General features: G+C 47.6%; 1 protein-coding gene across 2 annotated transcripts in view; it reads left to right on the plus strand.

Moving 5' to 3' along the window:
* Window positions 1–25,841, plus strand: part of LOC144770290 (testis-expressed protein 47-like) — a 95,459-nt gene that overhangs the window by 44,267 nt on the left and 25,351 nt on the right. For both annotated transcript variants that reach the window (XM_078654686.1, XM_078654685.1), the window contains exons 5-6: window positions 2,180–2,381; window positions 4,897–5,053. In XM_078654686.1, the coding sequence (XP_078510812.1) occupies window positions 2,180–2,381; window positions 4,897–5,053 (359 nt within the window). The remainder of the gene's footprint in view (window positions 1–2,179; window positions 2,382–4,896; window positions 5,054–25,841) is intronic.

Below are 25,841 nucleotides of genomic sequence, written 5' to 3' on the forward strand. Positions count from 1 at the left end.
TAAAAGCCTCCCCTTCTATGGCCTTCAAATACACTTTGAAACCCTCTTTCCATTGTTCCCACCCAATGGCTGCTAAAAAGTAAAGTGGAGGAATTATGCTCTGCTGCATGTTATCCTTTGTTTCTACTAAAAATCCAGCAGTGTGCTTATATATACTGTTACAGAAGCAAAGTACCAATTGTATCACTAAAACAGAAAACACCTGTGCTAGCTCCACCAATGTCTCCAATACAGAAGGTGTGCAAATCACATGCCCATACACAACTCCCAGTCACAAGGTATGCAAATCACCAAAACCACCCAAGTTCAGCAAATAAAGAGAATATAGAAAGGCAAAAATAGCAGTAAAATAGTGAAGGAGAGAAAAATAGCAGTAAAATAGTGTGTGAATCACTGCTTATCTGCACTTAAAGAGGGACAGTTGAGTGTATAATTAAAGAAATGGTGTGCGGATCACAGTGATCCGCTATCCAAGTTACCTTTTCACAGTGTTTGCAGCTTGTAAGGCACTGCACCTTTGTGGCCACATCAGTTGAAAATAACGAATAAAGGTGTGCGGATCACTGTTGCCTCTTGCAGGTCGCTGCAGCTTTGTGACCACACTGGTTGAAAATACTACAACTAAAATGTGTGGATCACCGCAATCCACAAACAAAGACGATGACAACTGGAAGGATGTGTCTCAGCGTCTCCTGTGCAACACGTTACCAGGCGCCCAATTGTAAATGCCACAACACGTCATGGCGGTCCCTGCATGCTGCATTGCCAAGCAACACAGTGCATCACATGAGCCTGGCTCAAACGTGTAGCGTCATGCATCCTCGCGCACGGATCCTACAGCCGGAAGCGCTTCCAATTTTGTAGGGCTCCGGCTAAGCCTAAATACCAAGAATCTTCACAGCAAAGAAACCAGGAAGCCAGGAACTACACAAGGAACTATCTGCCTTTCAGTGCCTCACATTACTGCACGCTGAAGATGCAAAAATTCCAGAAAATTGTGACAGACTCCAAAATCCTTGAGCCTCAGCCTGTTGTGAACCGCTTCTTCCATCCTCGTCGCCACTGAAAAGAGGTACCACACGCTGAGGGTGAGATTCCACTTCTTTATTGAAGTTCACGTGAGTAGGTGGAAACACGATCAACGAGGCAGGGAAACCACTACAACTGCCATTACAGTTCTAATTATCACATTCCAAGCATCATCAGAATTTCAACCCAGAATCCAGTCCCAACAAGTAGGGTCTCTTTCTTACTCTGATATAACAAAAGAAAATTAAATGTGCCATTCAACAGATGTATGCCTAATCATTAGGTTAAATTCACAATATAGTCCTCTTTCTAGGAAGTGTGACCTTCACAGCAGACTGGGCGCAAGCTGCTTAAATGCAGACTAGAACCATTGTAAGGAAGAGGCAAGAATGAATGTGAAAGTCGATTATGTAGAGGTATGTAAAGACAAAGGCAAAGAACAAAGTCATATATTATTGTGAAATTGCATGTTAAGAACACACCATAAGTGGCCTCTTAATGGGATGATGTGTTACAAATGTGGCCATATTCTTGCAATAGGTTTTGGATTTAGGAATTTCTTCTGGCTTCTTATACGTGAATAGGAGCTACAAACCTCATATATAATTAGTAAGAAAAATGCTCTGATCTGTGGAGTCTGTACTACATCAAATTCAGAATCCACTTTTGTAATTTCCTCCACCCACTATCCCTTTGGTAGAGCAATTCCTAACGGTAGGTTCCGTATCATATGTAGGACTCCTTTCACAAATTTTAGGATTTTGCCTTAGCACCAAATTCTAAATCTGGACATATGTTGTCTCTAAGTTGGCTAATGTTCCTCTGAGGTGGACTTGAACATCCGTGGGATATAGTCCTCTGTTCTTTAACCAGGAAAGAGTTGAGCATGATAGACCTCTACCAGGTATGTTCAGCATAGATTCTTGAAGACCAGATCTATTCCAGATTTTCATAATACGCACAGAGTGCATAAATGAGCTCCAATTAAATGTGTTCTATGTAATTGCATCATGTGTGCATATCATGAGAGTTTGACATGGATCCAGCCATGTTGGACAAGGATTGTCATTCCTGTTCTTTTCAAACTCTGTAGTCTGTGTTGTAAATGGTGCCATTGAAGTCTGAATGTCACCATCATGTGCTCTTTCAGTGCCTTATTGTTGGAGCCCAGGATCCTGGTGATGTCCCATAACATCCCCACCCGGCTTTTTCACCACTGGAACTATAAGGTGCTCAATGTGCCAGGATCCCACCTAGGATATGCAAATCAAGGCGAGTTACTGGAGAACATCATTGGCGAGTGCCTGACAAAGTTGCTAAAGCTCGGGGTGCACCTTCTGAAGTACCCCAAGGTAAGAAATTAGTGGCAGAGAATGCTATTTGAATAGATTTTGTTTTCATTATTTTTGCATATATATATATATATACATTGATGGCAAAAGAAGCAACATGTGGTATCCTTATTTCAGTTTCATATATCATTCAAACATGACCTGAATGAAAACCATTCTACAGGTTTCGAAATGATAAGTGTTGTACAGAAAATCCCAAGATTTGAGCTGGCAGGCTAGCTCATTGAGCTGAATGCTCACCACTGATAAATGTGGTGTTCTGGAAATGGGGAATTTGAATCCTGGCAAGACAGACTCAGTCTTCCGAAGTCAGTAAATTGAGTGTCTAATTTTGCTTAATATTAACTTCTGTTATGTACATCTCGTAGAAATTGCATAAGTGCTTTCTGAAGCATTTTATAAAAACAAGTTATTATTGTTATGCTAATCTTTTCCAACTCTAGTGTAAATGGAAGACTGACTACAGATTTCATAGTGTTTTCTATCATATCCTAATGGCTTTTCATGATCTTTATAGATCATGAAAATGATATTGTGTAATATTGGGCCTTCACACCGTTCGAAAAATAGCCAATTCATGATATATCAATCTATGCAATTAACTTTGCGCAGAAATGCAACACCTGTAGAAACTGAAAAATCTTATTGTTCCAGTTTATCAGAAATTCTAAACATACAGAAAAAGGATTAGAGGAAAACATTAGAGGAGTACAAAACGGAAAGAATATGAAGAATCCATCACATCTATAAATGATGATATAATAATATTGCGTTTTATTACAGCGTTGCTATAGTCGTTCTGCTGTTGTTCAGCACTTAAAAAGTGTTACTACTACCTAAGTTAATGTTATCCAGTTTATCGATATCTGGATGCACAATAGACTTCACCAAGCTTGAATTCATGCCCATGACCTTCAGATGTGCCAAAAATCGAGAGCAGGCATTTAACTAAGGGAAGTTACACTTTTTTTCTGCTAACTTCGCACCTTTTTATAATAACTTTACAAACTTTGTGAGTTCATAAAGGCTGTTAAGTTTTAAGAAGAGAATTATACAGGAAAATTCCAGAAAAGTAGGCTTTAAAGAACACAGCCCCTGGAAAACCTGGCCTCTAAAAAGAAGAATTTTCTCAAGGAAACGTTTTTTTTACCAGGAAAATACAGTTTGAGGTGGGAATGTTTCATCCAGGGGACATTTTTGTCAAACAGACCAACTTTGTGAAGTTGCAAAGTTCACTAATGTGTCTCCTTGTCAAACAGTACGTGTGAAATGTATAATTTCACAGATGTCTTACATTTAAATCAATAAAGCAACTCGTTTGGCCGGAAAGTGGACAGGTATACCTCTTCAAGTTAGAGATCCAGATACATGGAAGACTTTCCTATTGAAGAATTACACAACCCCAGCATTTTACAATCTGTGGAATGGTACACAAAAGCTTAGCTCTTCCGGGTGTATCCACACAACAATTGGGTGCCAGTGCCTATTTCAATGCGTGGTCTCACTTAAGTCCAAGCAGAGATGAAGCACCCACTCAAAGCTAAAACCACCAACATTATGTCATGTAGTATTCAGGGCATTCATATGTTCGATATTCTTATTGGAGTGTTATAAAGCGTTACATGTCATCATGGCAACTTTTGAGCATGAACAGAAAGCATGAGCTGGGACTGGATTGCAAAACGAATTAGTAGTGGGAAAACATGTTTTACTGGTGCCATTGCATGTTCGTGTTGGTAGGTTAAGGCAGTGGTTGATGCAAACACGTTTTCCACAGTGTTACGAAAGCAGGTTTATGAATGTGGCAATAGGCAACACGAACATTTGTATATATTTATTTTGTTGTTGTGAAGATGCATTGTTTTTTCTTTTTTTGTGTTTTTGTGCTGCATTATAGCCTTATTTTGTACTACAGATTTTATGTGCATTGTGTTTTTGTGTTGTGGCCGTTTATGTTTTTGTTGTGTTATTGTTTTGCTTTGTGTTACAATATTGCCTTGTGTGTTTACTCGAGATGCCAAAAACTTCCAGCTAAAAGCAACACATTTCTTTACAGTCTCAATGACAAACAACCATTTATCACTCTCAAATGTGTTAAAATACTCTTGCTCCAAAGCTTTATCTTTTTAAGATGCCTGTCACCCCAAAACTGGGGGTGAAATCTGTCATAAGTTAGTACTTCTGGTGGTCCCTTTATGAGATCAAGAACATAGAGTGCAGTTTGATGAACAGAAGTAATCTGAGTCCGACATTCTTTGGTCGCTTCCATGCAGATATAGGGCTTAATTAGAAGCCTGAGTCAATGATAAGTTTGAGGTAGGATGTCACACCTGCTCAAGTGTCTTGCTCATGATTAAATTTTTGTACCACAAGGCGAGTTTGCACCAAGTGGTGAACTTTCCTCTCTGTTGTAAGTGAAGGTCATGGCAACATGAAAATACCTGTTGACTTCTGTATTTGATGCAAATGTTTATGGCTGTATGAACCTGACCTTTCTGTGCCCTCCGACTTTCAGGCCTCCAAACACCTTGCAGACTCCATCATCGAAAAGGTGCCTGAGCTGATAATTCCCCAGGCCACCATCTCCCACCTCCTGCAGTGCAAAGAGCTGCTTACTCCTGAGCAGTATCTTCGGACCTACAGTGCACCCATGAACATCGTCATGGACTCGGGTATGTTATTAGCCACACAGTGAAGGGCATTGCACTGTGTTTGTCAGGTTCAAATATATTTCTCCCTAAAAAACATTTTACGGAAAAGCAGAATAATGTTTATGGAAAACAACGGGCTACCTATCAGGTTGGTATGTCTCAGAGTTCTGCGGTGCTGTTTCAATCATTTTGATTAATCAGAAGACCAGATAAGGAGAATATAGCTTTGCAGAGTAAACAGTTTAATAAAAGCAACAGTGCTATCTATAGCCATCAGTCACAATGTAGATTTACCACTTGGAGGTTGCACCCACTGCTTTCACTGCAAGATGGTTCTTTATCATTTTGTGTAAATTCTTTTCTCTATCCAATAAGTTATGCTGGGATGGAAATGATGCAAAACCCTGTACTAGCATGATGTATGTTCAAAATTATTTTCTACAAGGTCTTTTTTCATTATTCCATTCCATTTATGAATTCCGAGTGTACTTGCCTGTCAAAGGCATCTAAGCTCAATCTCGAGTTCCCAATGTTGAGTGTAGGTTACTCCTGCTGTTCTAGTGTTGCATTTCGTGCTCTGGCTCTTATAGTTTTGTTCTTCCAGAATGGAATTAGAACTTTAAACTGAAAGAGATTTTCACCCAAGACATGGGACAACTAAAGATTTTGGTGTGATGCCCACATCAGTTGTAACAACCAGAGACCTGTGAGCTAGTTACACAACATCAGAATCCACATAGTACCAATATCAGTTAGGGAGTCCATCAGGGAGTGTTGGTTGAAATAAGTCATTAAATGACTGAAAGTCAAGCCAAAGTTAGCACAGACAAGAGTTATATACTGCTGTGTGAAAGAGCATCCCTCACACAGCATAAATGTGTCTCAGACCTGATCAGTAGGCCACAATTTCTTCCCCTCTTCTGAATTAACATGCCCAGCTTTGGCACCTTGTTGTACTTCAAACATTTAGGGACTTGGGGCCTGATTTAGAGTTTGGCAGAAAACCCCACATTGCAACATTGACTGTGTACCCTCTCCACCAAAGTTCTACCCACTGTATTTAGAGCTGGGTCATGTACGCAATTGAGACTACTCTGTCTCCACCACTAATGGCCGACAGAGTAATGGCCATCAGAAGTTTGGCCATCGTCTGCCAGCCCAATTTGGAGCGGGCTGGCAAATGGCCAGTTTTTACTTTCACACACTATCACCTTCTTCCACCGCAACATCGCAGACATCCACAACAGCTTCAACAACACGACCGCCATGACTACCACTGAGACCCCCCGCCCCCACAACCACCATCCGCATCAACCTCCTTCTCTCCTGGACTAACATCAATGACGATGACACCATCAAGACCATGAACACCATCCACTCCGCATCTCCGTCAGACCCTTGCCCACACCACACCTTCAACAAAGCCAGCACCGCGATCACACCCCATCTCTGAAAAACCATCAGCATCTCCTTTGAGACAGCAACCTTCCCGGAGAGCTGAGAGCACGCCGAGATTAACACCTTAATCAAGAAACCCAAGGCGGACCCCAAGAACCTCAAAAATTTCCGACCCATCTCCCTGCTCCCGTTCCCGGCAAAGTTAATTGAGAAGACCGTCAACAAACAACTGACCCGCTACCTTGAGGAGAACAGCATTCTGGATCCATCCCAGTCGGGGTTCCCCAGCAACCACAGCACTGAGACTGCCTTCATCGCCGCCACCGATGACATCAGGACCCTGCTAGACAACGGAGAAACCGCGGCCCTCATCCACCTGGACCTGTCAGCCGCCTTCGACACGGTCTCCCACAGCACACTACGAACACGCCTCCACGACGCCGGATCCAAGAAAAGTCCCTGGACTGGACCACCTCCTTCCTTGCCGGCAGAACACAGAGCATCCACCCACCCCCCCTTCCGTTCCGAAGCCACGGAGATCATCTGCGGCGTACCCCAGGGCTCATCGCTCAGCCCAACGCTGTTCAACAACTACATGGCACCTTTCGCCCACGTCGCCGGACTGCATGACCTCAACATAATTTCCTACGCCGACGACACCCAGCTGATCCTCTCTCTCACCAAGGACCTCCACGCCTCCAAAACCAACCTCCACGAAGGAATGAAGGCCGTCGCCGAATGGATGAGGACCAGCCGTTTGAAGCTGAACTAGGACATGACGGAGGTCCTTATCCTCGGACCCACCCCTTCGGCCTGGAACGACTCCTGGTGGCAGATAACACTGGCAACAGCTCCAACACCCACCGACCACGCACGCAACCTAGGGGTCATCCTCGACTCCACCCTCTCCATGACCAAGCAGGTCAATGCAGTCTCTTCCTCCTGCTTCATTACCCTGCACATGCTCCGCAAGATCTACAGGTGGATCCCCTCCGAAACAGGAAGAATGGTTACCCAGGCCCTCGTCAGCAGCAGGTTGAACTACGCAAACACCCTCTATGCAGGAGCCTCGGCCAAACTCCTGAAACGACTTCAACGCATCCAAAACGCCTCTGCACGCCTGATCCTCGACATCCCTCGCCGCAGCCACATCACACCCCACCTTAGAGACCTGCACTGACTACCCATCAACAAGAGGATAACCTTCAAGCTCCTAACCCATGCATACAAGGCTCTCCACAACACCGGACCAGTGTACCTCAACAGCCGACTCAGCTTCTACACCCCCACCCGCCAGCTCCGCTCGGCCGACCTTGCCCTGGCCACAATCCCCTGCATCCAACCTGGAACACCCTCCTCATCCACCTATGGCAGACCCAAGACCAGCTGTCCTTCAGAAGATACCTCAAGACCTGGCTCTTCAAGGAGTAGCAGCACCCCCCACACCCTAGCGCCTTGAGACCCTCATGGGTAAGTAGTGCGCTTTACAAATGCTATGATTGATTGATTGAGAATATGGTAGTAAGTGAAAGTAACAACCTTTTAATGACCCTCACACCATGGAATTAAACTCCCATGGTGAGGTGGGCCGGTCACAGTTTTGTTATTTACAACAAAGAAATCCTGCTTTAGGATTTCGTTTTGGAAAATAAAGAAATATATTGAAAGTGTGCCGAAAGCACTATCATGTTGATGAGGCAGCATGTCACAATGGCGCATGTTTTGGCACTGGGCTGCACACAGTGTGCCAGCGTAAGGAGAAAGCAGAAACGCTCTATATCTTTGTAAATATGGAGCATTTCTGCTCTCTCCCTTTTACGCAACAGAGCGCAGCTTCTTTGTTTGCTGCCCTGCGTTGCGTGGAAGATTCTAAATTTGCCTTGCCATGTCTTAAGTGGATCAGCAACGCTGCATCATATCTGGTCTATCCTTAATTGGTTCCATGGATGGTTGAGAAGGAGATGGAAGCCTGATGGGGCAGGTTTCAAATGAAATAATGGCTAATCGCCAGTATGATGTGGACAATTGCCTGGCAGACGCCACCACATAGCACAGGACAGGGACATAATCAAATCTTCTGCATTCTTAACTGTGCGTAACATCCTTTAATGGCTCAATGATGCGGATTCCAAAGGTACTGCCTCCCTCAGCTACACTGGAAACCCTCCGGGAGGGAGGATAATTGAGGACGCTGGTGTCACGTCTATATGCAGCTCTGAAGGACGACAGACCCTAGTCCTGATGCGAGCCAGAAAGGCATGGGACAATGACTTACCGATATGCTGACGGACAAGGAGTGGGTATCGTCCTGTGCGCAAGTACAGGAGATCGCCAGCAACACCTGATTCAAACTGACACACATTAGCTTCTTACATCACACGTACAGGACTCCAGCCCGACTGTAGAGAATGTATCTGAACAGACCATCGCCCTGCCTATGCCTTAGACACCGTACCACCACATCCCTACACATAGCCAGCTGGCACGATATTTGGACGGAGATAGTGATAGATAGCTGCCAATGTTAAAATCTAGATTGTGGCGTAAACATTATCGGCGCCATCTTGTCCTTTTTAGATCCATACGTGCGCGTAAGCAGCAACCATTTTGATTGCCATGGCCTCTCTGCCCACTCCCGATAGCCAGCGTCTCTCTCTCCCCATCACTCCCCAGCCTCGCAAGCATCCCCGACAGCCCCCGGTCTCTCCTGCTTGGGTCATAAATGCACCTCCAGCGCGACCCTGTCTCCGAGCCACATCCCGTGCTGAACCCCCCCTCACTCTTTCATCTCATTCATAGAACAGGCCCTTTTGATAACCTCTTCCTCCCTACCCGATTGTCCGGCCTGACCCCAGGCCATCACTTAGCTCAACAGATGCAGTTTATTGCCCCCTACAGTAGGACCTCGCCCCACATCAATGGAGCGGGGATTAATCAATGCCTTCACACCCCTAGATCCGACCGATCGCCCACATTCCTGTTCCCAGCGGAATGTCCAGCTGCGCGATAGCCATCATGCTGAGATTTGGGTGGGGACCTCTACTGTAGATATGTGTGAGAACGGGCCTGAACCGGGGATTCCAAAGATGCCTTTTTGAACTTCAAAGCAATACCACGGATGTCATAAATGTAAAAAAGCCATAAACCTGTGTATAAGAGGCCAGGCCTCAGAGATGCGGTTAGAGCACCTCGAAGATACTCTGTTGTCTGATTTGACGTGTTCTGCTCCGTCGGAATAAACTCCTGTTTCCTGCCTTCCAGTCTCCAGCGCCTGCCTCTTTATTTGGTAACCGTGAGTTGGGTGAGAGGCGGCTAACGCCGGGCAAACCTTGAAAAGGGGTAATCCACCTAATCTGCCTGACCCCTTTTTCCTCAATTGGCGTCCCAAACGTGGGGCCCATCAGCGACACGTGGATCCAGTGGGAGAGGTCCTGACGACGGAGTGAACAACTGCAACGATCGGGAAGTGCACCTGCCCGATAGACCCTCGTCTGGCAGCCGATCATCCGAACTTCACTGGTTCCGAGCAGACCTCTCTCGAGTGATCTACGGTCCTGACTGGGAACCATCAGGAGTGCCACGACAGAAGATAGAGGACGATCGGGCGCTGGAATCGGAAGACAGGAAACTGTCCATGCGGTCCGGGTAAGGTCGTGTAACACGACAAACTGTGAAATATTTGATTGATTGATTGGAAAATACTAGTATTACTCTCCGAATTGTTGGTTCTCTTGGAGATTCTCTGTCTGCAAACGGAGAGGAATAGAAAGTATTCTCTCTTCCTTTGCAGGTAGTGAAGGGTAGGTAACGCAGGCCTTTGCCCCCGTTGTAATCCGTCGTGCCTATCTTTCTCCCCCACTGATTGATTGTTTGCCCGAACATTGTTGTTCGAGGATTGTTTCCTCGAGAATTCTCTGTCTACAAACGGGGAAGGATAAAAGTATTCTGTCCTCCTTTGCAGATAGTGAAGAATAGGTAACGCAGGCCTTTGCCCCCGTTGTAACCCGTCGTGCCTATTTCTTTCTCGCCACTGATTGTTTGATTGAACGGACATTAATTGTTCGATATTGGTTCTTTGGAGGTATTCTCTGCTTACAAATAACGGGGAATAGAGATATTCTGTCTAGTCTTTGTAAGCAGTGAAAGGGTAGGTAGCGCTGGCTTTTGCCCCCGTTGTAACCCGTCGCGCCTATTTGATTCCTCATTTGATTGATTGATCGTTTGTCCGAACATTGACTGTTTGGCATTGGTTCTCTCTTTGGGTATTCCCTATTTGCGAATACTGTAGAATAGAAATATTCTGTCTAGTCTTCGCAAAGTAGTGAAGGATAGGTAGTGCAGACTTTTGTCCCCATTGTAACCCGTCATGCCTATCTTCTCCCCATTGTTCAGTAGTTGGTTCAGCCCGGACAGCTTATTAGAGGTGGATCATCCGGCTCCTCTGGAGGGCACCCCTAATAAGGATATGTTTTTAAAGTATGGACTAGTCGCCGTAGCTTATAGTAAGTTATGGCATAAATATACTAAAAAGGATCAGGAAAGTCAGTGGCCACTGATAGGATCCTTCGATTACGCAAAAATAAGCGTGCTGGAAACAGCCCTTTGTAACAATATAACAACGCCCACTATGCTTGATAGTTTCGGCATGTGGCGCAAGGAGACGGAACAACGAAAGAAAAGAAACGAAGTCAGACTAGAGAAAGAATTGCGAAAAGCAGCTCATTTAGCCGCGAGCAAGTTGAAAGAAGAGATAAAGGAAAGAGAGGGAGCTAGACTGAAGAAAGAATCCGAGACATCGAGCCAATGTCCCGTTAGAACACCCTCTACGCTTTACCCTGAGCTACCTTCGAAGCAGCGAGCGAACGATGATCTACTGCTAGGTCCCCCGATCATCTACATGCCCCCTCCATACGCCCCTTCCCAACCCTTAGTGCAACGCGCGCAGCCCCCTAGCACAGATGAGAGCAGTGCCAGAGCCTCGGTCCTCACGGCCTCCGCGCCGGCCGAGCCCCTTGTACTCAGCGCAGCACAAGCAGCAACATTAGATGAGCCCGAAACTGAGAAGAAAGACTCTGCTAGGCTCCATCGATTGAGTAAGAATGAACGAGCAGGGATTGATAAGATCGCAAAGACGCTAGTAGAACGGAAAGAAAACGAAGATTACGTGACAGATATATGCAATACATATGCTGATAACCACAAACGACACTTTGTGGCACGTTTCTGTTACCACACCCTTAACGCCTATGAAGACCGGTATCGTAACAAAGGTCCTGAAAGCCTAACGACACTGTATAGAAAAGTCGACATTGGAGACGAGGGCGAAGGTGATGTGATGGACCTCTTCTCGTGCACGCTTGAAGTCTTCCGCCACCTCACTGAACAAAGATTAGAAGCCGACACCACGAACCCTGTAGCGACTGAACCTCAAACCGAGAGAACTGACACCATGATGCCAATAAGAGAAGCGGCACCTTATTGGGTCCCCTCACGAGGACAGGGAACACACGACGATATTAACCACCAAGATGCGAGAGGGAGGGTAGTGTACAACTGGGTCTACCAACCCTGGGATCGGCAAGACATCCTGACTTTCCGAAAGTCCTTGCCCGATCTACGAAAGAACCCCTCTGCCTTCTACACAGAATTAGGTACCGCCTTGGGTTCGACGATTATGACCCTAGCGGACATCGACTTGTTTTTCGGGCTATGTCTGCCAGCTGATGTGTGGAAGCAAATCCGGAAAGTCGACCACCTTGAGCTGTTCGGACATACCTGGTCACAACTCGATGGCATAGACAAACAGCGAGAGCCCGGACAGAAACCCTTGAAATCGATTCTAGACCTGCCAGACAAAATAGTACTAAAACTGAAAACCATAGTACCAGAAAAGAAGGTGGACTGGTCGATAGTAACGGCTTGCTGCCAGAAACCACAGGAAGACGCCTCAGAATATTTCTCCCGGTTCGAAGTGGTGTTCTCCGATTACAGTGGCCAGGACATGACCTCTGCGACCGGACATCACTTGTTCGTCCAGAACTTTGTAAAAGGCCTGACACCAGAAGTCTCGCAAAAACTGCAGACTAGTGAAAGTAGTTGGGCTGCCTCCAAACCCGCGGCTATCCTTCAGATGGCTCAATACTACGAACGGCAAAAGAACGAGAATGATAGGGCGACTGAGAAAAAGAAAAAGGACTTGAAAGAACGAGTGATGATTGCTCAATTGCAAGGAGTGACGACAGGAAGGGAACAGTATAGAGGATACTACCAGTCGAATGCTCCTAGAAATCCACCCCCTAGAGACCGCACACCCGCACCCGGTGCTCCACGAACAGACCTCGATGAGAACCAGTGTGCGTTTTGCAAAGGATTTGGGCATTGGAAGTCCCAGTGCCCGGTCCTGCTAGAAATGTACAAAAATAGGGCCGCAAAAGACGTAGCGGGTGGGCGGCAAAAAATAGAGGACAGGGACGAGGGCACGCAAACGACGCCAGAAATGACAGATCAGGCAGACCGAACACTTTTGACCACCCCCGACAGAACCAATGCCAGCAGACTGACTGTGACGATGCCCGCGACTGGGCATAGGACTGCCTAGGGCAAGGGAGGGATCCAGTCGAGCTCTATGTTGACCAGCAAGGTCCTTATGTCACCGCTAAGGTCCTAAGTACGAAGTCTCCATTTCTGGTAGACACTGGCGCGACACGTAGTGCGTTATCTAAACGACTGATTCCAAGGGCACCCTTGTCTGGCTCACACATAACATCAATAGGCTTTGATGGAACGCCCTCCACTAACCCCTTGTCCGCACCGGTTTCCTTCGACTTGGACAGTAACCCCACTGACACGACGTTTCTGCTTTCCTCCAACACCCCCGATGCCATTATGGGACTTGACTTACTGAAGCATTTCCGAGCTACTATCAGGTGTTCACAAGACGGAGTTCGAGTCATTCTGTACGATAACCCGACCTTGCTCAGACCTCATCCCGCACGACACATGTTCTCCATCTCTGACGCTGACGCATCCTTACTTGACTCTCTACCTCTGTATCTGTGGGCTAAAACTGACGCTGACGTAGGACGAATGATGATCGACCCCGTGCACATAACTGTTCGCCAAGATGCGATACTCCCAAAACTCCCACAGTATCGGATATCGCCCGAAGGTGAGAAGGCATTGGTAATGATAATCCAGTCCCTGGTAGAGGCAGGAGTGGTAGAGGAAGTAGTCAGCAATATTTGCAACAGCCCTATCCTACCCATTGTGAAGAAGCAGGGCGAGGGAGATGAGAAAGCGTACCGCTTCATCATCGACCTTCGAGAGGTCAACAAGGTAGTTGTACCTCAGTACCCCGTAGTCTCAGATATCGCCACCATTCTGACCCTGATTCCTTCCACAGCCAACACCTTCACTGTAATAGACCTCAAGAACGCTTTCTTCTCCATCCCCATCCACCCAGACAGCCGCTACCTTTTCGGCTTCACGTTAAAATCCCGCTCATATAGATTTTGTAGAGCTCCCCAAGGTTACACTGAAAGTCCCAGCATCTATAGCCAGGCCCTCAAGAGACAGCTGGACGCCGTTCAGCTACCGGAGGGAGTGGTGTTGATATAGTACGTCGATGACATCCTTTTGGCGGCCGACACCACTCCACTTGCAGTCACAGCCACCATCCAACTCTTGCACTTCCTTGCGGAAAATGGCCACAAGGTCTCCAAGAGAAAGTTGCAATTCTGCCAACCCCAGGTCACCTACCTAGGCCACCTCTTGTCCAAAGACGGGAGAAAGCTTATACCCGATCGAATTCAGGCCATTCTAGAAACCCCTGTCCCAAAGACCCAGAAACAAGTCCGCTCCCTGGTAGGCCTCACCTACTTCTGCCGGCAGTGGTTGCCAAATTTCAGCCTCATTGTAAAGCCACTACTTTCCCTACTAGCCAAAGATGTCCCCTTCCCACTCCCTTGGACCCCCGAATGCCAATCTTCCTTCAAAGAACTTCGAGACGCCCTTTGTTCTGCACCAGTCCTAGGAACCCCTGATTACACCAAGCCCTTCTCTCTCTACACTCACGAAAGGGAGGGGTGCGCTTTGTCTGTCCTGACTCAAACTATTGGCCCCAAGCAACTACCATGTGCCTATTTCTCTGCCACCCTTGACCCCGTAGCGAGAGCCTTGCCTGCCTGCCTTCGAGCCGTAGCTGCCGCTGCTGTCTCTATCCGACAAAGTGAGGGGATCGTACTATCGAATTCCCTCACGGTATTAGTGCCCCATGCTGTTGACACCCTCCTGAACCAGACTAAGACGCAACACCTGACTAGCGCACGACTGACTGGATACGAACTGACTCTGCTTGCACCCCACATCACGCTGAAAAGATGCACCACACTGAACCCAGCCACCTTGTTGCCTCTGCCCGAAAACGACCCAAATGTCCCCCCTATACATGACTGTGTGACCCTCACAGACGAACAGACTAGGAGTAGAGTTGACCTCCGAGACACCGCCTTCACAGACCCTGACGGAGAGCTATGGGTAGACGGCTCTTGCATCAAACTCTCCGACGGCACCACCTCAGCTGCCTATGCAGTAACGACAGCCCGAACAGTAATTGAGACAGCCCGCATCACACAACGATCCGCACAGGCGGCAGAACTGATTGCCCTCACACGAGCATGTATTATAGCGACAGGGACCACGGCAAACATTTACACGGACAGCCAGTACTCCTTCGGAGTGGTTCACCATTTTGGACTCTTGTGGAGAGAAAGGGGATTCCTGACGTCCCACGGCACGCCCATCCTCCACGGAGATCTAGTCTCCGCCCTGATTGAAGCAGTTCTCCTCCCCAAACGATTAGCCGTAATCAAATGCCAGGCACACAGGAAGGTGACAGACTTAGTCGGACAGGGAAACGCACTGGCCGACATCACTGCCCGAACCACAGCTGAGAATAGGACGACGACACGCATGTATGTGACCAGGTCACAAGCAGAAAAATGGACTGACGCTAGAGAAACGATTAGGGACATCCAGTCGGCCAGCACACCTCACGAACTGACTGAGTGGGCACGGGTAGGCTTAAAAGACGATGAAGGCTGCTGGCGGACAAAAGACACAAACAAATGGTTGCTGCCTGACTCGTACCTGATTCCCATACTGACTATGGCACACTTCCCCGCACACATAGGATCTGCCCCCATGATCGAACTCATCTCCAAGGTCTGGCACAACGACAAAATCCCCGACTCAGCCAGACGCCTGGTCCAGCAATGCCTTATCTGCCTGCAACACAACCCTGGGAAAGGAACTGTGGTACCCTGGGGAGGGTTTGGGGTCCCCGACCATCCCTTTGAGGTCCTCCAGATGGACTACATCCAACTAGAAAGATGCCAAAGCCTGAAGTATATATTAGTCATTGTGTGTGCCTTCAGCAAATGGGTAGAAGCCTATCCAACCCGTGATAACACTGCCATGACCACTGCCAAGGTACTACTGAAAGAGTTTTTCCCTCGCTACGGTCTTTGTCGAATTCTATGGAGCGACAACGGCCCCCACTTCATAGCTGAAGTTATCCAACTAATCTTGAACGGGTTGGGTGTAAAACAGAGGTTTCATGCAGTCTTTCACCCCAATCTGCTGGCTTAGTTGAGCGCCACAACGCCACAATGAAACTAAAACTGTCGAAGATAGTGGCCACCACAGGACTTAAATGGCCAGATGCCCTCCCACTGGCATTGCTATCGATGCGCTCCACTCCCACTAAGCACCATTTGACCCCCTACGAGGTTGTATTTGGGCGACCGATGAACCTCTGGACTGCCCCTAAACCGACCTCCATTCACGACGTCCCGGATGTCCTACTGTCTGATTACTTGTGCAAATTGACTAAAACGTTGTCTGTCATTCATCAGCAGGTGCAGCAGGCCATCCCCGATGCTTCCGGGGGTCCGGGTCACGATATCCAACCGGGGGATTATGTGCTGATCCGAAATTTCCAACGGGTAAAGAGTCTGGAACCCCGGTGGACGGGCCCCTGGCAAGTACTGATCACCACCCGGACGGCTCTTCGAGTGGAGGGGAAACAACACTGGCTGCATGCACACCACTGTAAGAAGGTCTCCTCGACCCTGGCCACGACAGAAAACATCAGCACCCAAGAAGAGCTCCTGAACAAAGACCGGCCATCACTGAACTGTTATCCTGATACCGAGGCACTCGAACTTGCAAAATTCTCTGATCCCACTGTGCCATCCAGGGAAGGGTATTTCCTGCGTCGAAAAGGAGGGAGCTTCGGCTAAGTAGGCCACGGACTAAGTTGAATCTCAGAACGGTAGCCTAAACACAACCAAGGGTTACCCGGAGAGAAGCTAAGCGAAGTCTGCGGTTCTGCCCACTACCGAGCACCTCGAAGATGATGGAAGCGCCAGATAAGAAGATGATGGAAGCGCCAGATAAGAAGATGATGGAAGCAACCGGAAATACCCACTACAGGAACCCAAAGACTGACAGTATGCACAAATCAAAGACAATTGCCCTTTTCATTGTCCTCCTCTTTTGCCTCCTCCTCATGACTTCCTTCTGGATCGTGGAAGAGAGCGCACCCGCTCATCAGATATTGCTGACCACTGCACAGCCAACCACTATGAAAGAGCATCACCTGATCTCCCTTTCACCTCAGCTCCGAGAAAGGCGTAAGGAGTTCTGGAACAATTCCTTCGTGCAACTGTTGCACCAACACAACCTTGCCGCCAACGCCACAAACTGCTGGATCTGCAGGTTGCTCCCGCATGCCACCGGACACTCCATCCCTTTCATCCCTTCCCCTTTCTCAGTTCATGGCTCCTGCCTTGCCTGGTTGATAATCTTGCAAGAGAGCTACAAGGACAACGCCACTTCTGGTCAAACAGTGTCACACTTTTACCATGGGTTCTGGCTGAACAAAACCGGGAGGACATCTGCTCCCTTTTGTCCTTTGACCTCTGGTTCCTCCTTCCATATGGACATCCCTGCCAAGGAACGAGTTGAAATGCAGGTGTTCCATAATCCAGCCAGACCCACCTTCTCCTACCTACGGAAACGAACTGCTGCCACTCTGACTGTGGCTCTGTCTGTTATCAATGTCACGGGCCTCGTGTGCCTCGAAGGCCTGGGAACACAGCTGGTGGGTCACAGTTCCTGCCACATCACCAGAACATTGGACTCGATTGATCCCCCCTCCTTTGTTGCTTCTCCGAATATGTACTTTGTTTGTGGCACCAAAGCTTACACTTGGCTTCCAAAAGGTTGGGGGGGTACTTGCTACATCGCCTTCATTCTCCCTCCAACGTACGTGGCCCCAGCAAACCATCACCGGCAGAAGCGCGCAAGAGACATTGAACAAGCCGACTCCACCGGAGCACAGTTCCTGGATGCAGTGAAGGGACTTGTTCCTCTGTGGGGCCTAATGGCAAACAGCCGCGCCATCCGACACCTGACCCAGGCAGTAGAAACGACCATGAACATCACGGCTGGCATCCTCACTAACAATACGGCCAAGCTTCAGGCAGTCCGCCTGGTGGCTCGTCAGAACCGCCTTGTTCTAGATGTGGTTCTAGCTGACCGTGGAGGAGCATGCCGCATCATCGGATCCAGCTGTTGCACCTACGTGCCAGATAACTCGCCCTCAGTCTACAAAGCAACCGAGCACCTCCACAGACTTTCCTCAGAGGTTCACCAGGAGCAAGAAGGATGGTCGCTTGGGAGCTGGTTTTGGGGTACTTTGAAGGACTGGGGATGGAGGCTGTTTACATTTATATTGATACCGGTCGTGGTACTGTGTGGGTGTTGCCTAGGTATTCAATGCTTGCCACCTTTGTGTTCACTCATTACTAACTGCATGTGCCGTAAGACTCCGAATTTCGAAGCTGAACGTATGAAAGCTTTGTATGATATCGAAATACGTAATATAATGAGGATAGACATAAATTGACAAGCTGGCTAGATATGTTGAAAAGGGAGGACTGTTAAAATCTGGATTGTGGCGTAAACATTATCGGCGCCATCTTGTCCTTTTCAGATCCATACGTGCGCGTAAGCAGCAACCATTTTGATTGCCATGGCCTCTCTGCCCACTCCCGATAGCCAGCGTCTCTCTCTCCCCCTCACTCCCCAGCCTCGCAAGCATCCCCGACAGCCCCCGGCCTCTCCTGCTTGGGTCATAAACGCACCTCCAGCGCGACCCTGTCTCCGAGCCACATCCCGTGCTGAACCCCCCTCACTCTTTCATCTCATTCATAGAACAGGCCCTTTTGATAACCTCTTCCTCCCTGCCCGATTGTCCGGCCTGACCCCAGGCCATCACTTAGCTCAACAGATGCAGTTTATTGCCCCCTACAGTAGGACCTCGCCCCACATCAAAGGAGCGGGGATTAATCAATGCCTTCACACCCCTAGATTCGACCGATCGCCCACATTCCTGTTCCCAGCGGAATGTCCAGCTGCGCGATAGCCATCATGCTGAGATTTGGGTGGGGACCTCTACTGTAGATATGTGTGAGAACGGGCCTGAACCTGGGATTCCAAAGATGCCTTTTTGAACTTCAAAGCAATACCACGGATGTCATAAATGTAATAAAGCCATAAACCTGTGTATAAGAGGCCAGGCCTCAGAGATGCGGTTAGAGCACCTCGAGAAGATACTCTGTTGTCTGATTTGACGTGTTCTGCTCCGTCGGAATAAACTCCTGTTTCCTGCCTTCCAGTCTCCAGCGCCTGCCTCTTTATTTGGTAACCGTGAGTTGGGTGAGAGGCGGCTAACGCCGGGCAAACCTTGAAAAGGGGTAATCGACCTGATCTGCCTGATCCCTTTTTCCTCACCAAGGTTTCAGATTGCTATGTGTGATATTTTGATAAATTCAGTGTAACTATGAGTGACATTTCAAGGACTATGAGTGACACTTTCTCACGAGCAAAATCAAGCAATGAAGATCAGTTTACCTAGACTGAATAAATGCTACAAATAACCAATTGTTCACTGTATACAATCCAGATGTGGAGCTCATTTCCATACAATAATCTCTCCTTGTGCGTTAGCTTGTACTATGCACAACTTGAAAATAGCCTTGCATCTAGAGTTTGTGACTCTGCCTCATGCCTGCACTCAGCAATGCTAAAAAGTGTGCTCTTTATGAGGCTGTGTGGGTGTCTGCACTCAGCACAGGGCACAAATAGTGAAGTAAAGGTCGCAGTGTGCGCATCTGGCTATCCTAGGTAAGTAATAAAGCACATAGTGTAAATATCTGGGCCTTCTTCCTAGTCCCTGGCAACCAATCAAGCAGAATCAGTCTACTCCAGGACTTTTCTGTCTTATGTGACCCGGGCTGAGTCTTCCAGGATGTGAGAGGCCCCTTCTCGTCAGCTGCCTAATAAATGAATACAGCGGTACAAAAGGGGGTGGTGATGAACGGAGCATCTGAACCAATCAAACACTCGCACCCAGTCAACAGATCTGGGTTTAATCCATCACCGTTCTTTAGCCCACTCTGCCACCCCAGTTCAGACATAGCCATATGCAAATCAGTCTGATCCTGTACCTCATGGGAACAGTCCAGCCCTAACTGCCAAGCCATGCCTTCCCTGGACCAGAATCAAGCTTCCTAGGACCGGTTTCTGGCATTACAGCTGTCTTCAGCCAGGCTTGCTTGAATCCAGTGGCAAAGTGAGCAAGGGACTCAACGTCTGAGCATACCCTGCCAACGTATGGTGAACAAAGCGGTACAAAAGGGGGTGGTGATGGACGGAGCATCCGAACCAATCAAACACTCACACCCAGTCAACAGATTTGGGTTTAATCCATCACCGTTCTTTAACCCACTCTGCAGCCCCAGTTCAGACATGGCCATATGCAAATCAGTCTGACCCAGTGCTTAATTTGTAAAATATGAAGTGCAGGTGCTCCCATTTTTCAGGAGGCCACACCCACGTCCCTGGCTCCACCCACTTTCTCCAATGGCTACACCCACTTTCTCCAATGGCTACACCGACTTCCTTTATTGGCTCTATCCACACCCACAAGCTTTAACACATCAGAGCCACCTCCTCACTTCTAGAGTTCAGCAAGAAGCTGAAGACCTGGCTCTTCACACAAACACCTCGAGTACCTCACACCTACACACCTGCCCATTGCCCAAGCACCTGGATACCCTCTTGGGTGATTAGTGCGCTATGTAAATCAATATAATATAATATAAAATATGAACGTCTATAACAACAACTTATAAGTCAACTTGAATTACAGAATGTGAGTAAAGGTCCAAATGCAGCTTTAGGAAAGGTAATAGAAGGACGTGAGACAGCTTCCCAACTTAAAGAGAATGTGCTTGTACTGTGCTGCTTGAAAGAAAGAAAGGGATGCAGGAAAAAAATACATTAAGGAAGGCAACCATAAATGTAGGCAGGAAGGGGAGTACTGGTCTGGAGTGAGGAAATAAATGAGTAATAGATGAAAGGAGGACAAAAAGAGAATGTGGGAGAAATGAAGGATAGAGGGAAAAAGGAAGCAAATGATGTGTGATGGATGACTAGAAAGAAGAAAGGAAAATGGAAGAAAAGCAGAAGGAAGTGTTAAGGACAAGAAAGAAAGTAATTAAAGTAAGTATGAAAGGAGCAGGAAAAAAAATTAAGGAACAAAAGGAGGGAGAAGGAAGAAATGCACCAAGTGTAGTGATTGAGTAAAAGATATCAGGTCCGCTTGAGGCAAGTTGTACTATCAACCTTTATATTATGCTTTGTACACCCCCACGCCCTGGCCAGTGAGCCTGTGTTGCTTAAACAGGTGCCTCTCACAGGGACATGCTAAAAGCGTGAATACTCGTACGTGCTGCTAGCCTGCTGATCCTGTACCAGAAATAGGTATGTTGTAATACTACATTAATAATATGCCTTTCAATAACATTCCCATGACTGGAATGTCTCTCCATTCCTCTGGATTGCCTGTGAGCTTCCATCCACAACACCAGCCTGTTCCTCCCATTTCAAGAGGAATAATTTCTTTAATTAAACATGCTTTTTCAAGCACAGTCCTCTCCTCTCCCTATTTTGAAAATAAATTACATTCCAAGCAAATTCTCACATAATAATAGTGCCTGTGACAATGCTAGCTACCGCAAGGCTGACTCCCACTATAAAAACGACAACAGGAAAATGCTGCTACAAGAAACAATTAAGATGCTTGCACTTCTACACTGCATTAAATTTCAGTCTAGAATGCCAGTAATATAGCTCAGTAAGTTATTGCCTAGTAGCAAAGATGTGAATACAACATGAGATTCTTTCATTCTATGGCTTAATTTTGAAGTCAATAAAATGAGCACCACCGAGTTACTTTTTAAAGTACTATCAAGTCCCACGACTAATGCACTAAGTACTATTTAAAAACTGAAAGGTTATTCCTTACATGTTGCAGAAAGAGTTACTACCCCTGTACACATCTTACCTTCATGGCTTCTGCCTGACTGTAGCAGGGACTGGGCTGCCCCATATATTAGCAAACTGAATCAAACGTAGTGAGACGAGACACCAGAACCACAGGCTACACTTTACTGAGACTGCTTTTAAGTTCCTAGCTGCCAAGGTTTCAGATTGCTAAGTGTGACATTTTCACAAGTTCAGTGCAATTATGAGTGACATTTTAACGACTATGAGTGACACTTTCTCACGAGAGCATTAAGCAATTTAGACATACAAATAATATTAGAAATTACACCCATTTGAGCAATGAGAAACTAAGAAGTCACTGAACTAAAGTGTACTAACTGCAGGCAGCTGAAAACTGAGCAGTGCAGCCTCAGGTTGCATGAGTGCAAAATGTCTATCTGGGTGAGTTTAGGTTGTCGGGGTGTTTGTGACGGGGCATTATTGAGAACTCTGGAGCAGAGTGCCTGTCAGTGCATTATCGAATATTACCCACTACATTCACATTCAATCCTTGGCGTCTCTGCTGAGCTCTTTCAAAATGGTAACATGTGCCACTTTTGCAAAAGCAAATGAAGGCGATCACACCTGTTAACATATGTACAGCAACAAATGAAAAGAAAATGCTGTGTTCACAGGTGAGTAGAGTGAGTATGCTGTGTGCGCAGGGGAAAATGAGTGAAATCCGTGCTGAAGAGATATGAAGATCCAACATTGAGAGTGCAGAGGGAAATGGTGTGAAAGGGAGCGATTCAGGTAGTCTGCAGACCATTATCAATTACACTGAGCTTAGTAATACTTAATTCACAGTGCCTTGCTCCTTGGATAACCCCCTTTCTTTCCACTTAAAGCTCTGTGCATACCGGATACCATGTTTCCCCCGTTCTGCATTTCACTTGCTTTTTGTTTAACATAAAGTAAGTTGACAAGAAATTATAGCGGTGATTTTGTGTTTTCATAATTAAGGAGCCAGGAGCTGCTGTGGAATGCATATAACATTTGGTAAATCTAATAAAAATATTCTCCTTAAATAATTCTCTTAGTAAATAGTAATATAAAATGGGCATAAAGACTGTGTTACTTTACTAACAACTTTAAAATCAGTCACCCATCTTCTAGGGATTCTTAAAGGCCCGTAGAGAATATTACCCTGTCTTTGAAACATATAATAAAGAAGCTACTGCTAAATGCTAGCCCGCCAAAATCCCCCAAAGATTCACTCTCTGGTTCTCCTGCAGAGCTCGTGTTCGTGAAACAGCAACAGTGCCTTTCCCGAGCCTGTGACCTGAAAATAGAGAAGGGACGAGCAAGCGCGAATCACTCAAGACATGCAGGAAAACGAAAGCAACAGGAAATGTATCATCTATGATAGGGCACACAAGCACGGAGTGTCACCATCACATAAACACACACAACCTAAGCAGACACATTGTGAGTTTTGGTAATCCAAAAATATAAAGAAATAACAAGTACCCGTTGTTAACTTAAGTTAAAATTATGAAACCTAACTGAGAGAGACTGACTGCAGGAGGCAATGCGGCTGCCCGAGGCCACGCAGTGGCCATCAGGAGGGCGGCCCCTTAGACATCGAGGGCTTCCCCCCGCCCCTCTCTAGCCCCTCTCCTCCCCCGGGCAGGCGGAGTCCCGAGGGGAGCTAGGAGGAGCTGAGTGGGCACGTCCGGTGCGGCAGGCAGGGTGAAGGGTACTTAAGCACCCCTCGCCATCTTCTCTGCCTCTTTGCCGCACCGGACGCGTCGTAGTGTCCTCGCTGTGACACACATTTTTTGCCGGACGTCGCGCGACAGCGTCGGGGACACTCTTTTGGACTCTATGTGCGGTGAGTTCAGGCCTTATGACTGGCATCCCCCCCCCCCTCCCTCCGCCGACTCCCTCTTTTGTGGAGGTTGAGTCTGGCCAGACGGCTTGCGTGTCAACGGGCCGCTGGGGACGTGGGGGGTGTGTAAGAGTCATCCGGTGGCCCTTCCAGCCGACCCTTTGTCGCGCTTCCGAGGGGTGTGTGTCGTGCGCTTCCAGCGGGTCGCTGCACGCGTTGGGGGGGGCCTCGCCAGGGGGCCCCACGTTGCTGGCCATATCCTCCCTGTTAATGTCTTGGGATCTTCTGTTATCCCCTTGCCCGGCCCTCTTCACGCAAGGTTTTTGAACACAGCATAGCTTCTGCCGGTCGGAGTGGCTGAAGAGCGACAAGGGCTGTGGGGAGGGCCCTAACCGGGTTGAGTCTGTAGGTCGTCTCCCCCCCCCCACCCCGCCCCCACTCTATCTTTGTGGGGTGCACGGCCATATCGTGGCCGGGATGCGATCAGTAAGGATCTGTCGGAAAGGGGCGTGTGAGGCAGGTTTCCTCCGTGCGGGCCCGTCGGCCAACGATCTTTGTGCTGCCTGGTTAGCTCAGTTGTTAGAGCATGGGGCTATTAATTACCAAAGTCTCAGGTTCGATCCCGCATGGGCCACTCCGTTAATTTCCTACACTTCGATGGGGTGCGTGGTCCAATTTTCCTGGGCATTGTGGCTGCCCCCTTCAGAACTTGTCCCCTCGGGGGCGTTAAGCCCCCCTTGTGCGCACGCGACAGCATTCCCTTATCCCCGCTGTCTATTAGTTGTTTTCCCTAACTGTCACGGCCCAATCGGGGGGGTTTACTGATTGGAGGCAGGGGGTGGCACATCAAGTGGGGTTGACACCGGAGGCTCGGAGGTCTCTTGGTGACCCACCGTGTAGTCGCTTGGTCTGCGCGCAACTTGGCCCCTGTTCCTTGCGGGGTCTCGTGGCGCTATGGTCCGTCTTCCCCCTCTCCCCCCCCTACCTTGCAGCATGGCACGGAAACAGCTTGGGATAGAGAATTTTGCTCACGAATTTATACTTTGTGCCGTGCATATATTGCTAGATGTTTTCTACTTGTTTTGGGGAGAGGAGCTGGCCTAACGGCTAGGGCGCTCGACCTCGGACCTGGGGATCTGGGTTCGAGTCTCGGTAACGACGCCAACACCTCCTGTGGTTCCGGGCAAATCACTATGCATAATATACATATTTCTGCGTTAGACAGCAATTCTTACTGTTTTACAATGCTTATAATTCCTGATAAGCTAATTTTCTTATCGATTTACACTCTTCCTGGTTTTGCAGATAAGGCATATCTACATGTTTCAATCTGCCGCTGGAAAGCATCCGAGGGTGGTGACTCCCTTTTTTGTGGCCGGCGTGCCGTACTGATGCCTAGAACAGAGTTCGGTGGAGTGCTAGATTGGTTTACGTGTGGTCTGGTCGATCAAATTTTGTAGGAAATGGCCACCGCTTCGTGTGTGGCGGAAATTAATTACTGGTCAGGGCACCTAGGTATTGGCGTCTGTGTGTGGCCAATTTACGTGGGCAAGGTATGGGTCATTGTTCGGTGCACGTGGGTAATGGCGTCTGCGGGTAGCCATTTACAAGGTCGGCATGTTCACCCATCTTCTAAGGATTCTTAAAGGCCCATAGAGAATATTACCCTGTCTTTGAAACATATAATAAAGAAGCTACTGCTAAATGCTAGCCCGCCAAAATCCCCCAAAGATTCACTCTCTGGTTCTCCTGCAGAGCTCGTGTTCGTGAAACAGCAACAGTGCCTTTCCCGAGCCTGTGACCTGAAAATAGAGAAGGGACGAGCAAGCGCGAATCACTCAAGACATGCAGGAAAACGAAAGCAACAGGAAATGTATCATCTATGATAGGGCACACAAGCACGGAGTGTCACCATCACATAAACACACACAACCAAAGCAGACACATAGTGAGTTTTGGTAATCCAAAAATATAAAGAAATACAAGTACCCGTTGTTAACTTAAGTTAAAATTATGAAACCTAACTGAGAGAGACTGACTGCAGGAGGCAATGGATGGCACTGGGAGCCCGACTTGCTTTTGATTGGATTTGAACTGAAGGGAAAATACACAGGCAGTCTTCCT

Source organism: Lissotriton helveticus, chromosome 7 (assembly GCF_964261635.1).
Source record: "Lissotriton helveticus chromosome 7, aLisHel1.1, whole genome shotgun sequence".
NCBI classification, from domain to species: domain Eukaryota; kingdom Metazoa; phylum Chordata; class Amphibia; order Caudata; family Salamandridae; genus Lissotriton; species Lissotriton helveticus.